Here is a 17681-nt window from a genome sequence, read left to right on the forward strand (position 1 = left end):
GCAGCACCACCGGGCGGCCCGGCAGCCGTCCCACGCTCACTGCTGGCCCGCCTGAGCCTCACATTCTCAACGCCCTGCCGGTCTGCATAGTTGGGCCGACGACTGACCACAGCATTCCTGGGCTCCGGTTCTGCAGTCAGTCGGGATAATGTGGCCCCTCCGTCCGTGAATCATGGACTACAAACCACTGTGCCGTCACCCAGGGCTCCGAGCCGGCCCCCACTCAGCCGGCGACTCAGCCCGGGAAGAGGACGCTCGGGCCTCAGCCCAGCCAGCCTCACCAGCCTCACGGGCCGGGCCTCGGGGGCCGGGGGCCTGGAGGGGCTCGGCCCTCACCTGCCAGAGCTCAGGCGCCTGGGTCCGGCTGGCGCTGGACGTGAAGGGGCTGGCATCCCGAAAGTCTAGGGCTGCGCCTGCGTCTCCCTCTCAGAATACAGAGAAGCTTCCGGAAGGTGGACAGCACCCTCTGGTAAACAAGGCCATCCTGGCACTCTGAATGGCCAGCACACATCCCCTGCCTCGGCCGGCTGGGGGACAGTTGACACACGGGGCCTGTCCTCCGGTGGGGTAGCAGGTCGCCCGAGGGCTAAAGCTTCTCACCAAGGAGTCCCATATTCCACTCTTACAACCCCTGCGCTCTCGAGACGCGACCGCTGAATGACAGACAAACGGTGTGGGTGAGTGACAAGCAGCTGTCACCTGAACAGATGGGGCGGCATCTGCAGCACGTGCCGTGGTTAAGCGGCCGGCAGTTTCCGACCCCTGTGATGGGCAGTGTGCAGATGCGCAGGAATGCCCTCAGGACGGCCTGGCTGGGCCCCTTTTAGAAAGGGCTCGCGGCCCAGCTGCTTTGATGCCCTCCGCCTGTGGGCTGAGGCCGGGCCCTCTCAGCCACCTGAGGACACCTCGGCGGGCCATGCCAGCTCCAAAGCACCCCCAGATGGTCGCCTCAACTTCCCCTTCTGCCACCCCGCTCCCATCCCCTCTCCCGGGAGCCTGCCCAGTAAACACCCCCTGGGCCAGGTGCTGGGAGGGGCCCAGACCAACAGCGTGTGCACCGCCAGGGGATGGTCGAAACATGACCTCAGGCCTTGGCCCCCTGAGCCCAGAGCCTGAGGCAGCCTCCCCTCGTCCCGACCCACTGCGATCCCTGGAGGCAGGAACGGTGAGGGGAGGCACTGGGGAGGCCATGGGGGCACTCCCGTCTCTGGGCGTGGGCCATGAGCAGCCAACTCGGGAAGCGCACCTTCCACAGGGGCCAGCGGATTGTCCGGCTGGAGAGGGGCCACTGTGCTTACTTGTCGACACCTCGAAAGTCCCACCTCGAGTCTACCTCAACGGCTCTTAATCGGCTCGGTCTGTGAGGTGTCAAGGGGAGTGGGCTCGGCTGGCGCCCTCGCTCTGACTGCCTGAGGGATCGAGGTCTGATGTGGCTCTCAGGTAAAGCCCTGTAGCCCGGACATGCAGTAGGCACTCAATAAATGCCCCTGGGTGGAACACAAGATGGTGCGTCAACTCCTCGGTAGGGGAGTGGGGACTGACCTTGAAGAAATGAGGCTGGAGGGCCCGTTGGGAGCATCTGCCGGGCCGATGGCCCCTCGTGGCAGTCTTCAGCATCGGCATGGCCCCAAGGACACCAGAACCACGCCAGGACCACAGGGAGGCACCACGGCCTCTGCGGCCACAGGCCACCTGCGGCTGGGGGGACGGGCACGGGGCCGGGGGTGCTGGAGAGACTGCACAAAGGACAGACCAGAGAGAAGGCAGGTCTCTGTGTCTGCAGGGACCACGCGGTGCGGGCGGCAAAGGGTTCCCGAAAGAGACAGGGGCCAGGGGCATCCGGGGGCCAGGGGCAGAGGCACGGTCCCAGTGCAAGGAGACGCAGACACAGATAGGGGAGGGGGCCAAGGCCCACATGGGGCTCAGCGGGGCACGTCCCACCCGCAGCCCTGTCTGCCCCAGGATCTGGCAGAGCCTTGCACAGACGGAGCAACGCAGCTGGCCGAGAGGTCACCCAGGCCTGCTGCTCAGCCGAAACGCTGGAGACGGGACCACTGGGGTCCCCCAGCCCCCAAATCTGCCACTCGCTTCAGACTCCTCAGGGAGCTCCTTCACCTCCCTGGCCTCTGTCGCTCATGTGTGCAGCGAGCGCAAGCACAGGGCCTCTCCCGCGAAGCTGCTGAGCGTTGAAACGCACGGAGCCCTGAGCACAGAGCCCGGCAGGCACAGCCGGCACGGAGCGAACGTCGCCATCGTTGTCGCTGTTTGCACCACCATGATCATCATCACCACCACCCTGGTGGTCAGCAGCAGCGCCGTCCCCTCACCGCGCAGGGCCGAGCAGCCCGGGCAGCCGACAGGGCTCCGATGCCTCCCTGGCCTCCCAGTGTCCCCCCGACAAGGGGTCCAGTGAAGATCAGCTGAGACAACCTACATCCGCTTCCCAAACTAGGGGGACCCAGGAGGTGGAGCGAGCCTGAGCTGCTCCCCTCAAGAAGTACAACCCCCACTGCTGGCTTGGCCTCCGTCCCACGAGAAGATGTGCCGAGAGGGGGCCCCTCCTGCAGCTGAAGCCCCGCCCTGAGGCCTCCACGTCTCCGCTGCTGGGAACCGCCGGTTACCTGTCTTCCTGTGGTGGCCCAAGGAAACAAGGCGCAAAGGCTGTGCTGTGCACCCAGAAGCCCACAAGTAGAGCAGGGTCAGAGGGAGAAGCGGGGACAAATGACCCGGGGCAGGCTGCCAGGGATGGTGGCACAGGGCAGGGACCCCTGTGGCCTGGGACTCCCGCCTGATCCCACATCCTGAGCTGCCAGGGGTGGGACGAGCGTGGGTCAGACACAGGCTGGGACAGCAGTGCTGTCATCGGTGCCCCGTGCACCCCAGGCAGAGGGCGACGGCTCCGGCCCGAGGTGAGTCATCCTCCCGCCCATTCCCACCGGGCGCTTCTGGCCACACGGAGCACAGGGTCTGCCTGCTTGCCTCACGTCTGCTCACAGGATCAGCCCCCGGAGACCACGCCCCCCGCGCCCTCCATCTCCATGCCCCCACTGCAGGCCGCGGGAGCCCCCGCCCTTCCCATGGGGAGATCTGTCAGTGGCATCACGGGTCTTGTAAAACCAAGGAGAGAAAGCTCAGGCTGGCTCCGGTCACTGCACCTCAGATTCACATAAGGGGCTGGGGGCCTGCGCCTGCCGTTTACTTCACTGTCACGGGGCAGAGGGCAGCTACGGCCCCAAGTGAACGCACGGGCTGACCCACTTCTTCCGTATTTACGACCAGGGCCGGTGGGTGGCTGTGAGGGCAGTGGCTCCGCCTGGCACAGAAGCCCTCCCAGGATTTGCGTAAGTCTCCGGGGCTGGCAGAGCCAGGACCGCGCCGGCACCTCATTAGCAGCCCGGCTGGCTGAGGGAGGAGAGCCCCAAGGACGCGGCCTCTCCCAGGCAGACGGCCCTCCCGCCCAGCTCTCCTCTCTCTTCCCGCAGCGGGCAGAGCTCAGAGGCGTCCTCTCTCCATCCTGGGAGCCACCAGCTTGAAAGGGGGTCAGAGTCAGCAGAGCAGCCCCATCTCTCAGCGCTGCCGATGCCACGGCTAACCCGGGACGACCCAGAGGAAAGGAGGCAACACGTGACTCCTCGCCTGTAAGACTTCTCAGGCTCCCCAGGGCCCGGCCAGACCCGGCCTCTGTCCCAAGTCACACAATCCCCTCATCACCTCTTCCCCTAGTCGGACCACGCTCTAACCCAGAGGTCTTACACTGGAGGCTGAGGGCAGATTCCAAGAGCAAATGTGAGTTATTCAGCCTATGCAGTGTTTTACTGTTATCGTTTTTTACACGACCTAAGATTCAAAAACCAGACAATTTCACATAAATCCAGATTTCCAGCTCATCAACAAAAATCAGATCTGGTAAAACAAGGCCACCCGGCCAAGAGTCAGCTGGAGCCAACGTGTGGTACAAGCTCTCTAGTTAGCCACAGGCCTCACCACTCCCCACTGCCTCCTACGGACACAGAGTCAAGTGCGAGCTGTCATTATCGGCACGTTCACACATCTGTTCTCCACGGAGGAGAGAAACATCTCTATTTACTCATCAAACAAGCAACAGAAGGAAGGTCCCATGATGTTTCTCCACCCCTTCCTTCAAGCCCTGGAGGAAACTGAGACCCCCGTCCCAAAGACTCTGGGGGCACCGTGCTCTCGCCCAGGCCCCCATGTCTTTGCACCTGCCGTTCCCTCTGCCCAGGACACCCTCGCCTCCATCCTTGTCCACCCGAGGGGCTGCTCCTCAAGCTCATCTCTGGGGCCCTCACTCCTTGGCGCCCACTGGCGTGCTGTCTGGGAACCGCCTGTGTCCACCTGGCCTATACAACCAGCACAGAGCCCCATGCCCAGCACACAAACGTCCCGTGGACAAAGAAGTCGACAAGCCAGGCATTAATGCCACAAAGCAAAAAGTGTGGCAGCCAGGACCAGAGATGTGGGGCACCCCACCCCCAGACTCGTCCAGGGATAACCCCTCCTTACACGACCTCAACACACACCGTCTTCACCTCCCTCCGTGCAAATGTGGCTCCCAGCAGAGAATGAGGAGCTGGGCCCCATCTCCTGCCACCTGACTCAGAAACCTTTCTGCTCCAGGTCCCCCAGCCTAGCCACCTGGAAGAGCCTCGTGAGGCCACCCACAGGGCCCCCACAAAGGCAGCATGGGGGAACTGGGGAGACTAGCAAGAGAACTCACCCAGGAGGCGCTCAACAAATGCCTAACAATGTTTTTAAAATAAATCTAAGGCCTTTAGCTCCCCATCTATTTTGCCACAGTCCCCACCACTCCCTCCTGCCTCTCATTATCTCAGCATATTTATGCTCCCTGCCTGGCATTTACCTGAGTGTTTGCCTCTCAGTCTGGAATAATTCCTGAATGCACTTCAATTTCTAAAACGCCACAGCTCGGTCTTGGGAATTAACTAGCTCCATGCCAGGAAGCCTCGGTTTTACACACCTGTTAGCTGGCCAACTGTGGCTACACAAAGCTCTAGAGGAAAACCCATCCACAAACCAAATGCAGCCACCCCTCAACAATCCGGGCCAATGAGGGCCGATGCTCGGTCCTGATGGTTCTGGCCCGATACTCAGAACACGGTGAGGGGCTGCCCACGCCCCCCGTCAACAAGTTCGCTTTCCTCCTCCCAGGAGGCTTAGCCAGCAGGAGAGTGGCCCGTGTAGCTGACGCACAGTCCCCGGAAAGCAAGAAAGGAGACACGGCGTGCGGGTTAGGAGGCCGCGTGGACCAACCCGTCACAGGCTGTGGGACTTGATCTCAGCGGACACTGAGACCCCACTGGTGATGGCTAACTTGATGCCCTCAGGGTCCTGCCCTCGCCAGGCTGGGAAAGGGAAGGCGGGCCGCCCAGGGGGAGCTCGGAGACCCCAATGTCAGGGGGCACCCACCAGAGATGACCACAGGGTCCGATCTCTCACCCCAGCTCACGCCCACGGGCCTGCGTCACTTCCCCCGGGGGGCCCCCGGCGAGACCCTGGGAAGGACGGGCTTCCCCAGCCACAGTCCAGCGTCTCAGAGCAGCGCGGCCAAGCCCTCCGCCTGCGGACGGGCCCACCTCCTCCCGCCTCGCGCTCCCGGAACCTGCTCTGGGCCGATTCCCAGCAGCCTGGAGGAGACACAACCCCTTCACTCCGTCGCCCAAGCCGCGAGCACCCAGGAGCCCCTTTAAAACGTGTGCTGCTGACCCCCCGGCGTCTTTCACATTATTTACTGACTATTTTGTTAAAGCATCTTCTTTCTCCTCTAACTCAGAGGTAGGCAGACCTTTCCTGCAAAGGATCAGAGAGTAAATAAAAGGCTCCGCCGCTTCTGTCATCGCGGCTCAACTCAGCGGTTGTAGCTGGAAAGCTGCCACAGCGCGACTACGCGAAGGAGTGGCTGTGCATCGATAAAACTTTATTCACAAAAACAGGTGGCGGGCCACAGTCGGCCAAGCCCTGCTCTAAGTTGAACAGTCCAGCCGCATCCCAAGCGAGAAACCGCAGGCGGCAGTACTGTTATGGTTTTCTCCCAAATGTTCGTTAAAATAAACACAAAGAACTCCTGAAACTTCAGATGTTAAGCTTGTGGGCCAGCCCAAGTCGTCCTGGGAACCCAGCCCTCGCTCTGGGAATGTGGCCTTTTCTCCCACAGGGACCACGGGTCACCAAGCCGGGACTTCTAGAATTTTCCATGCTGAGAACGGAAGTGGCCATTTCTCCCAGCTCTCGTCTCTGCTGCCGGGGTGGGCAGCCCACCCCAGAGAGGGCGTCCCGGCCGCCACTTCGGGGCCCAAACCCAGGCAGCCACTGCTGAGCATCACGCGGGGATGTCAGCCGGCCACACCCACAGCCGCTGAGCATGCTGGGAGCCGCCTCTCACCTGGCCCTTGCCGCGGCGCCGGTAGCTCCTTCTCACCAGGCTCTTGTAGTTCTCATTCTTCTTGGTCAGGTAGTAATAAAGCACGCACTCGGCCACCGTCTGCGGGGAGAAGGGCGCTCAGGGGGCCGGCTGCTGGGTGACCGCGGCCAGGCTCCCAACCTCTCTGTGCGGCTCGGTTTTCTCACCTGTGTGAGGGGCACACTCACAGCACAGAGCTGTCACGGGGACCCGCGGAGGTCACAGGTAAACACGGGAAGGACCTGGGACGGTGCCCGCACAGAGCTGTCGTCCGCCAGCCCCGGGGGGACAAGGCCTCCAGCTCCCAGCTGGGAAACTCAACGCCGCCCCCACCCGGTCTGGGGTGTCCTCTCTGTCACCCCAGCTTCTGCCTCCCTGGTATTTGGGGCCCTGAGCCGCGTCCTCCCAGCTCCGTGGACCCAGCCTGACTAAGGTCCCCGGGCAACTCTCCATCTCCCGGACCGTTCACGGCTTGTCTCCTCCACGTGGACCTGGTCTGAGTCCGGGAGCCGCCACTTGCTGAGTGAGCAACCGGCCCTCTCCGAACCCCGACATCCCGTCCAAACGGGACAGTAAGAGGGCACCCTGGGAAAGCAGCCAGCCTCACGGCAATGAGCCCACCACTGTGGCCGAGGGGCCGGGTCGAGCTGGCCGCTTGCTCACACTGGTGGCCATCACTGACACTATATAACACGTTTTGGCGACACTCAGAGAGGGGCGAGGCCGGGAAGCCACCGAGGGGGCCACTTCCTGAGGGCCTCCAGCCCCGTCCTCATCCTCCCCCGGGACGCATCGGGAACGGGGCTGCTCCCCAGACAACCCCAACCCACAACACATTCCAGAGAAACGTCGTGGAGCCAGACACCCGTATTGTGGGCAACGTGGGGGTCGAGTGCCCCTCGAACAACTCAGGAGGGCACGCTCCCACGCTGGCGACGGCGGTCTGGCCCCCAGTGAGAGCTGCCCCTGCAGACGGGACCAGCCAGCCGGTCCACCGAGCCTCTGCCCTGCCGGTGGCCTCGCTCCCCATCAGGACAGGCCTGCCCCTGCTTCAGACCCTTCTGGAAGCCCTATTCAAGTCAGCCTGGGCGGCCTCTCGGCAACACCACCACCAAGTTCACTCTCCAGCACGGAGGCCTCTGTTCTCGGTTCCCAAACATGCTGCTCACAACCCCCTCCTGAGCCCATGCTTCCAGCCCGGGGGACCCGCCTGAGCGGGCAGCCGGTGCTAACTGGAGAAAGGCTGGTCATCGGGCTGCTCTGCGCCATCCTCGGGCCGGGGGAGGCCTTGCTGCCCCACGGCCCACCCCCCTCCTGCTGCAGTCATCAGCTCTTAAGGGCAGGTGCTGGGAACAACCGCCCCCTCTCAATGGAGCGGCTGGCTCCTGCTCCGGCCGCCCCCCGCAGCTAGGGAGCATGCAGCCTTGGGCACAGGGCATCTGCAGGCTGGGGCTGGACAGACACTCGACTCTGAGAGATGTGGCTGAGGAGGACACTGCTCACAGCCCCAGCGGACAGACCCTCGTGGGGGGCCCTTCCCCTCCACCCCATGATGTGACGTGGGGTTCCAAGGGCCGACTCCAGCAGAGGGCCACGTCTGGCCCCTGAGCCCGCTTCTCCCCACCTGTGGCCTCTGGGGCACTGCCCAGCCCCGTGGGCACACGCAGGGGGCGTCACCGTTCTCTGGGGATGCCTTGTGTCTACATGCCAAGGGGGAGCTGGAGCAAAAAGGGACCCCACCTCAGGCCGGGTCCGCGGGCAGGATCGGGTTCAGGCATCGGTTCTAGGGAACGTTTGTCCAAAGAGGATGGGGACTCGCCGGGCACACGCCTGGCCCGGCCTCAGGGGTGTGAGAAGCACACAGTGACCATCAGGGGACCTGGAAAGGGCCCCCGTCCAGCCTGGAAGGGCACCATATTGCCCATGAAGCCTTAACTGGGACGCAGGTGCAGCGTGGCTTCCAGAACCAGTGCCCGACCTGCAAGGAGCTCCCGCCACAGCCAAGCGCCGGCTGCAGGGAGACCTGGCACCCAGCTCTCCGGGGTTTCCCAGCCTGAACTCCGCCCTGAGGCCAGGAAGCTGGGGCGGGGCCTGTGGCTGCTTCTCCTGGGGATGGGGGGGCAGGACCGACAGGCAAGGACAAGCTGCTGCCATGGGGGGAGGTGGGGCAGGGGGTGTCAGGCCCGGCGGAGCGGCTGCCCGCAGGAGAAGGCGGGGGGGGGGGGGGGGGGGGCACTCACCTTCCTCTCCAGGAACGACGCGATCAGGCCGAAGTTCTTGGGGTGCTGCATGAACCTGTGGGGAGAGGAGGGCGGGCGTGAGCCGGGGCCGAGGGGGGCTGCCGGGCGGGGCGGCTGCCGAGCTCGCGGGCGCCTGCCATCTCCGGGCCCGCTGGTGGGCGCCGCCCCGCTCGGATGGCCCGAGCCGGCGGCCAGGGCTGTGGGAAGGGCTGGGGCGGGCGGGCCGGCCGGCAGGGAGAGGGCGTTCCTCGGGGTGAGTCACTGGTTTCAGCGCCTTTGAAAATATATTTGTTTGTCCTGCTGGAGGCGGCTTCCAGGAAAAATGAGGACATGCCATGCAGCTCTTTGGTAGGGACCCCCCTTTAAAACGCGCTTTTGTTTCTGTCTCTGGCGGGTCTGGGAGGCTGGGCCTCGGCCAGCCTACGCGGGGCCCCCACCCACGAGGTCAGAGGTCAGGGCCAAGAGGCCGCCAGGCCTCCCAGGAGAGGGGGCAGCAGAGGCCCTGAGTGCCCACGGAGAGGCAGCAAAAAGGGACTGAAACAGAGGGGGCGGCGGGGAGCTGGCGCCCCACCAAGCGGCTTCCCGCAAAGCCGGGAGAATGGCTGGGACACGGCTCGGCCGGGCTGAAATGTCAGGGCCACAGGAGCAGGCGGACAGTGGGGTGCAGATGTGGGTCACGGCTGCCTGGGCCCCAGGGAGGCTGGGTGGAGCCGCTGGCCCAGGCCCAGCCTCGGCCTGGCCGTCCCCACGACGTGCCCCCGTCCCACAGCCTCCCTGGGGAGAGAAGTGGCTGCTGGTGCGGCAGGGGCCCCAGGGCCCCCCGAGAGAGCCTGGGCCAGCATCCGGCCCCCTAGCTGATCGGGCCGGAGGCCAGCGGGCCCCTCCCTTGCTCCCCTACCAGACACTGGAGAATCCGGAAGGGCCGCGTCTGTCTTCCCGGAGGAAGCTGAGAGTCGGAGGGCAGGCCTCCCCGCCCGGGATCCCGCCTCAGACAGCCTGCGAGGCCGGGACTGCCTCACGCCCTTGTCTTCCAGACAGAGTCCTTCCCTCCCCCTCCCTCTCCTGCCCCGGTGACACTTCCTTCCCCCACATGCCTTCCTCGGGGTTTCCCCAAGCAGAGATGGGGCCCCAGGAGACCAGGAACCAAACTGAGGAATCTCCCCTCTCCCATGGCCGCCTACATCCTCGACCAGCGTTTACTGAGAATTTACCGCAACAGGTACACCAGGGAGCGCCACCGCTACATCCGTTTTACAGATGAGGAAACTGAGGCTCAGAGAGAGGAAGCGGCTGTTCAAGGTCACAGAGCCATCAAGCAGTGGACCTCCACACCACCAGCACAGGATTTTCAAAGGCCTGAGTGCTACCGGTTCTGCTGAAAATGAGACCACCACTAGGACCACACTCTTTTTTCTTTTTCTTTTTTTTTTTTTGGTGAGGAAGATTGTCCCTGAGCTAACATCTGTGCCAACCTTCCTCTATTTTATGTGGGACACCTCACATGATGGCTTGATGTGCTAGATCCACACCCAGGATCTGAACCTGCGAACCCTGGGCCACCGAAGCAGAGCGTGAACCTAACCACTGCACCGCCGGGCCGCCCCGGGACCGCACTCCTTGAAAGACAAGGGCTGCCAAGCTGCGCCCCAGCAGACACCAGCCCAGCCTGGGTGCCCTGTCCTGCAGCTACTACGTTAACAGAGGGTGAAATCACTAAGTCAGAATAGCAACACGACACCTCCAGAAAGACTGAAATACGGAGAGCACCCCAGAAACACATTTTTTTTTTTTAAGAAAGCATAAATCAAAACATCAAAGGTACCACAGAAAACTGAAATCCCTAACGCCACCGTCAGTCTTGGCGTCTGCGAGCTACAGCTCCTCCTCGTACTCAGGACTGGATGTGACAGCGGAACAGTCACGCCCGCGATCCCGAGGACAGAAAGAGGGGCCGGCTGGTCCGTCTCTGAGCGGAACCCCGACGCCCCCGCGGCAGGCCCTGGGCAGATGGCGGGAGCCGGCGCGCCCCTCCCGCATCCTCTATTTCCCTGCGGGTTTGGGCGTTTGCACCAGCAGAGCTGCTCTACGCAATGTTACTTCCCACCCCGGACCCTCTTCGGCTCCTCCTGGTTTCCGAGTCCTGGGTCTGCCCGGAATAAAGCACCCTGCCATGCCCAGGACCCGGCCTGGCACTTGGAGGCCACGAGACCCTGCAAAGTCAGAGCCGGCCCAGGCCCCACGGCAGGCTGCTGGGACACGGTCAACTCCTTTCAAGAAAGTCCCCTGGCGATGCGGCCCTCTCCAGAGGCGGAGGGGAGGCCCCACGGCTGAGGGGGCAGAGCCTGTTTCCAACGCGTCCTCCTGGCCAAGCACCGAGGCCTCCGCCTGTGCCTCAGTTTCCCACTCTCTTGCCTCACGGGGGTTCTGGATCCTGAGCGGCGCTCATGCTCGGGATGCGGTTCCCTGGGACACGACCTTTGAGTTTGGTCAGAGAGGAGCGCTTTCTCCATCGGGCAGCCACAGGCTCCACCTCTTGGTGTCTCAGCCCCACCTCTGCTTTCCAAAGCCAGCCCCCCTCCCCCCTATCCCCCACTCCGGCTACATCCCCTCCCTTACAAGCCTCTCCATTGTGCTGAGCCCTGCCTCCTCCATCGGCAAGCTGTGTGGCCTTTGTTAAGTGTCTTAACCTCTCTGAGCCCGTTTCCTCACCTGTGTAATGGATGGCCACGGCAACGCTGTGATGAGGGATAAGACGGACAAACGCACAAAACCCAGAGCACATTCGCATAGTGTCAGGGATAGAGGACGGGCTCGAGAATAGCCACTTTCAAAGAAAAATGAAAACCCCAAAGCCACCAGCCACATCCCTTCCCCAGGCTTCAGTCCAGCCTCCAGCTCCTCCGCGTTGTTCTGATGAACGCGGCCCCATTTCCCAGGAGGCCGCCCTTACACTGGGTTGAACAGTGTTCCCCAAATTTCACGTCCACCCGGAACCTCCGAATATGACCTCGTTCGGAAACGATGGCTTTGCAGATGCAATTAGCTAAGGCGCGGTCACGCTGGAGTGGGTGGGCCGCATCCAGTGTGAGTGGGGTCTTCACAAGAGGAGAAGACACAGACACACGGGAGAAAATGCCACGTGGAGATGGCGGAGATGGAACCATCATCCATGAGCCGAGGACTGACACAGCCTGCTGGGGACCGCGGGGGGCCGGGAAGGGGCAGAGAACGGACCCCTCCGAGCGCCGGGAGGAACCGACCCCGCCCACACCTTGCTCTTGAGCCTCCAGCCTCCAGAACTCAGCAAAACTTCGGGTGTTGAAGCCCCCAGCTCGGGGCCACGCGTCACGCGGTCCCAGGAAGCCGGTCCAGGGGTCTGGGGTGGCCCAGCGGGCATCACACTGACCACGGGGACTCACTTCTCACGGAAGGTGTCCTTCTCCTGCTCGCTCCACATGTTCATGACCTGGCGGTCCTTGTACACCTTCATGGGGTCGTCCATGAGCCCGTTCATGTTGATGAACTTGATGCGCTGCTGGTCGGCGTCATACAGCATCGGCGGGATCACGGCCAGCTGGCGCATCTGCTTCTCCAGGTTCTGGCGGGAAAGGGAGAAGACAGAGGGCCCGGCTGAGACAGCGGGAGACGAGACGGGGGGGCAGGGCTGGGGAGGAGGGGGGTCCCACCGGCCCTCGGGACCCAGGTGAGGCCTGGGGGGAACAGATGTTTCGACCCAGAGCGGGACAATGAGAAACCAGAGAGAAAGAGAAGGATGAGCTAAAAGATATAGCCATGCGGGGGAGGGAGAATTGAAAGGCAGCCCGGGCAGGTCTAGGGTGGGCAGAGCTCTAAGTTCAGCACAGAGCGCAGCAGCGACAGCAAGCCATCAATCTGCCCTTTGGAGACGTGAGCGCCATCAACACCGCAGGAGAGATGTTCAGCCCAGCGGGCCGACCACCCGGGCAGACAGGGCCCAGCCGCCCAGGTTCAGAGGGCACAGGGCAGGGGAGGGGAGCCGGGAGACTGCAGAACCACCCGCCCCAGCCCTGGCATCAGCACCTGCCCGTGTGCCCACGTGGGACGGGCCTGCCCGGCTGCCCACGGCGGAGCCAAGCCGGCTCGCTCGTAATGCGTCGGGATGGCTCTTAAGAGGCCCTGAGCCACCACTCAGCTGTGCTCATTTCCCCAAATCTCTGCAGCCAGCCCATTACTGGCGATTAATTACCCATCTCCGGAGGCGGGCGGGCGGGCGGGCAGGCAGGCAGGCGAGGGCCAAGCCCAGCCAAGGTCAGCTCATTCAGAGGACCCACCGCCCAGCCTCCCACATCCCACCTCTCTAATCCCCATCAACGATCCAAACAGGAACGGGCAGCAAAACAGGGGCAGAGCCCTGAGTTCCCCGCTGGGAGAAGGGTCCCCACCGAGGCCTGGGCCTCCCCACACCTGGGCACCCCCCACCCCCGCCCTGGCACCGACACTGCCCCCGTCCTCCTCTGCTGCCCCAGAAACCCAACGAAGGCAGACTGCAGGCACGGCCACAGGCACACTTCCCCCAGGCAGGACCGTGCTCGGCCCTCCGATGGGCTGCCTTCCTGCCTCCTCCACGCTGGGCGTGAGCCATGACTGCCCAAAGCTCCGGAGCGATGGATGGACAGCCCCTCTCCCAGCCCCATCCCCTCCTGGGAACCTGAGGTGAAGTTTCTGCCCTGAATTCCCCTTCTGACCATCTCCCCTGAACGCCACCCCACAACATCCCCCGGGGACAGGGCGGCTGCATCTTCCTGCGGCCAGCACCTGGGGAAGTGGGCCTCCGGCGTTGGGGGGAGGGGGACACCGAGTCAGCCGCGATGCCAGGCGCCCTTCGTCCGGAGGGGAACACAAGGGAGACAGCCACCCCCGGCTCTGTGGGCAAACCGCCCCCACGTGCGGCAGCCGTGGGACGTGCACGAGGCCACAGCAGTGGCTGGCTGGGCGCTGGCAGAGCCGTGGGTGTGGCTGTAAGCAAAGGCTTCGGAGTTCTGCTTTCTGTGGACTGAATGGTGTTCGGAACAGGGACCCGTCATGCGAAGTGTTAAAACAGAGGCTTTTTCACGGGCCGCACAGTCTGAATTACCCGCGTCAGAATCGGGCAGGCAGCCTGGTAAAAATGCAGATCCCTGGGCCCCGCCCAGACGGGCCAAATCAGAACCTCTCTGGGGGGCCCAGGAAACCTCCACTTAAACCAGGTGCCCGGCCCCCCAGGACTCTGAAGCCTGTCCAGCTTGAGAATCCGCGCCTGGAGCAGCACTCTCCCAGGGACGGCTCCACAGCGATCGATGGGGGTGTCTACTCCCTGCCCTGTCCAGCGTGGGGGTCATGAACACACGCGGCCACCAAGCACTTGAAACGTGGCTGGTGCAACCCAGGAAGAGAATTTTTAATCGTATCTCATTTTGAGCCACAACCCGTGCCATCTGGACAGAAGTCCCGGGGAGGAGGAACGCGTCCCTCCTTCTTCCAGGCACCCCCTTCATTGGGAACACAGCTGGTGGGGGGACCGGCACGTCAGATGCTTGACCTCTGAGACCCGGGAGGGGCCAGGCCGGCACCAGCACTTCCCCAGGAGCAGAGGCTTCCTCTCTCCACCTCCCGGCCAGCCCTGGACCCCAGTGACCCCAGCCAGGGACCCCAGGCTGAACTGCAGCTGTCCAGGCCCCGCCAGGAGGCCCCTGGGGAGACAGAGGCCGTGCTGAGCTGGCAAGGCTGGGGTCCCAGCAGAAGGTCCCGGCCTGCTGGACGTGGACAGCTGGTGTGTGGCAACGGTCCATCCGCCCGTGTTCTGGGCCCCGAGAGGCAGACCTAGAACCCGCAGCCCTCTGGCTCCTGGGGTCGCTCGGCCAACGGAGGGGCACAGAAAGGAGGCGGGAGGTGGGGGAGCAAGAGTGCTAATGCTCCAGCTCCCTCCCTGCCTTGTCCTGCCAGACGGGCCCGTCCTCCAGGGCCCGGTGACGCCCGTCTCCGCTCATCCTTCAGGCCTGGGCATGGGCAACGGCTCCTCCCCAACACCCTGCGTCGCTTCTGCCCGCCCTTTGGGGCCAAGCCCCTTGATTTCAACATCGGGGTGAACACCGTTTCCTGCTGAGGCCCCCACCCCCGTCTCGGGGCCGCGGCCGTACCTCCTGCTCCGAGAGGCCGTCGATGATCTCCGACACCTCGTGCTCGCTGCGGGCGGCTGACATGGAGAGCCCGCTGCCCCGCTGGCCCACCCTGCTGGAGACCAAAGTGACACACTCAGGACGCGCAGCAGGTGCCGTGGCACAGACCTGAGCCCACGGCTTCCCCAGAGGCACCAGGCCATGCCTCCCACACCCCCACGGCCGGCCCCAGGTACGGGGCCCCCACCCTGACTCAGGAGCACCAGCCATAGAGATCCACGTTCAAATCTCAGCTCTGCCTCGTGGGATCTGTGCCTCGGTTTCCCCTCCTGTAACTTGGGGACAAAGTGGCACCCAGTTCCCGGGGCCGGGAAGGAGCACTTGTGACACCTGGAAACCACAGCCACGCATCACCGAACACCGACTGTGCGCTGGGCAAGCCTTCACAGGGTCTCACGGAGTCCTCACGGCCACCACATGAACCCAGCATCCTGATCCGCTTCCAAGCCAGGCAGCCCTTGCCCCTTTCACCCACACCAGGGGTCTCAAACTCAGCTGCCTTCAGGGGCTGTGGGGCCGTCAGGTGAACGAGGCCGGCAGGCAGCAGCCGTGGCACACGGGAAGGAGAACTCGCTCCACCAAGACGTACTTAAGTTTCAAATAAGCATCCAGGCCAAGCAGGCCCTGAGGGACGGACTCGGCCCCTGGGCCACCAGCTTGAGACCCCGCTGTGCTCCCCATCTCACACCGGCCAGGGCTGTTGTGCTGACAAGGCCTCAAGCTGAGCCAGGTCCTGGACAGATGTCAGCGGAAGGGAAAGGGGGGCGGGAGGAAGTGAGACCCCGGCCCCTACTCACCTCTGCATGCGCTCCTGCAGCTCGCGCTGCTTGCGGATCTCAGGGAACTGCTTCTCGTAGTACTCGCGCACCTTGCTCTCCTTGGCCCGCCGTCTGGGGTTGTTCTCGATGCGCTCCACCTTCTTCTCCCAAGCCTCCATGAGCTGGTCATAGCGCTGGCAGAACTTCTGCTCCTGGGAGGCACAGCATGGTGGGGCCTGACCACGCGGCTCCTCCTGCGTCTGGACACCCCACTCCCTGGCTCCAGGCCGCTGTGCACAGCCACATGGGCAGACAGGCAGGCTGGACGCCCCCACGCACACGGTCACACACAGTCACACACACAACCACGCCGAGACCCAGGCAGCCCCGCGCTGCTGAAGGAAAGCCCCAGGCTGCCCTAAGGGCCCGCCCGCCTGGCCTCCCTCCGGAAAAGCCTCGCACAAGGCGTCCTCGTCCACATGTGGCTAAGTTCAAATCCCATAAAATTAGGGAACTTTTAGAACTCAGAGCCCTGATCCCCCAGCCACGTTTCTGGAGCACAGCAGCCACATGTGGCCAGGCTACTGTCTGCAGTGGACGCGCACACAGAGACCATCCCATCGTCGCAGAACACCGTGTGGGACAGCGCACCTCCAGATGTCTGCCCGGCCGGGGCGGCCCCGGAGAGCACCCGCTTTCTGAACAGCCCCTCCTTCCCCAGCCTCAGGCTCAGCCCTGCTCCCAGGCCCGGGGACTGGATGTGCAGACCCGAGCTGCCGTCTGTCCAGGACAAGGAAGTCCCTCTCCACATCTAACCACAGGGCCACCTCAGAGAAAAGACCCCAGCCTAGCCCACCCCAGAACGTAGCTGCCTGGCTTCCACGTCTCCAAGGTGACCTGGACCTTGAGCAGGCGGGGAGTGCCTGGCTGCCACGAGACCCCGATCTCCCCATCTCTGACAGCTGCGGTGGACAGATGGCACGGTCTGGGCGTCTCGCTTGAACGCCCTCTCGATACTGCGGCACAATCAGAAAACCCCTCTCTGGTCCTCGTGCCAGACACCCCGCCCCATCCCGGACTTCAGCTTCCCACCAAGGCAACCCGTGACCTTGGTCCTCACTAAGCCAGCAGCGTGATGGCCCCCAAGGGGCGGTTAGGCCAGCTTGGGGGGGAGCAGAACTCAACCCCCAGCTCCTGGGGGCCCCACACGTATGTGGGCTGCTCCGAGAACCTGGTGGAGGTTGAGATGCGGGTCCAGGGCAGACGAGGCCACACATGTTCGTGGCAATGTGCCCTGGAGAGCCCCTCTGGGGACGGGACAAGCACGGAGGGACCAGCCCACGCCACCATCAGAGCAGGCCCCTCCTGCACTCTCGACCCACCAGAGAGGCCTCGGCCTGAAGGATGAGAGCAAGAACACATGGGAAAAGGTGACAAGACGTCACGACACCAGCAGAGGAAAATAACGCAGTTCCCGGTGAAGACAAGCGAAGCCAACACCACAGGCTCTCTGCCCAGTGGCCAGTGGGTCTGCAGCAGGGCCGGCCGGCCAGGCAGAGCAAAGGGACACAGGCAGGAACGCCCACAAGGGGACACCTGGCCAGGCCGCCTGACCCCAAGCACTGGGCACAAAGACCCGAGCAGCTCTAAGGACAGTGGCAACAAGGAAGTCCCCTCTACATCTAACCACCATGCCGCCTGCTGTCGCCTGTGCTGCGTCCACTGCACTGGATGTGCTCTCAGTCCCCTGACAGCTGGGGCACTGGCCCCCACACTGTGGGGCTGCAGCCCCACCACCACGCAGCAGAGACTTTGCTCAGCAGGAGCCCATGGGGGGGTCCCACTTCCTGGGGAGGAAGCCAATCTCACACTCACATACATGTACACACACACACACTCTCGCACACTCACGTTGACACATATACACACACATCCTCATGCGCCTTCACACTCACACACATTCATACACTACACACACACTCATACTCACACATATATACACACACTCACTCACACCCAAGAGGCCAGGGCAGAGCTAAGCTGGTCTGCG

General features: G+C 63.5%; 1 protein-coding gene across 41 annotated transcripts in view; it reads right to left on the reverse strand.

The window, feature by feature from the left end:
* NCOR2 (nuclear receptor corepressor 2) overlaps positions 1-17681 on the reverse strand; it is a 205793-nt gene that overhangs the window by 75378 nt on the left and 112734 nt on the right. For 36 of the 41 annotated variants that reach the window (XM_070275478.1, XM_070275480.1, XM_070275484.1 and 33 more), the window contains 5 exons: positions 15671-15843; positions 14835-14928; positions 12099-12277; positions 8680-8734; positions 6422-6520 (listed from right to left, as the gene is read on the reverse strand). In XM_070275478.1, coding sequence (XP_070131579.1) covers positions 6422-6520; positions 8680-8734; positions 12099-12277; positions 14835-14928; positions 15671-15843 — 600 coding nt within the window. The remainder of the gene's footprint in view (positions 1-6421; positions 6521-8679; positions 8735-12098; positions 12278-14834; positions 14929-15670; positions 15844-17681) is intronic. The other 5 variants (XM_070275487.1, XM_070275485.1, XM_070275482.1 and 2 more) reach the window with 1 other exon arrangement.

Source organism: Equus caballus, chromosome 8, assembly GCF_041296265.1.
Source record: "Equus caballus isolate H_3958 breed thoroughbred chromosome 8, TB-T2T, whole genome shotgun sequence".
NCBI classification, from domain to species: Eukaryota; Metazoa; Chordata; class Mammalia; order Perissodactyla; family Equidae; genus Equus; species Equus caballus.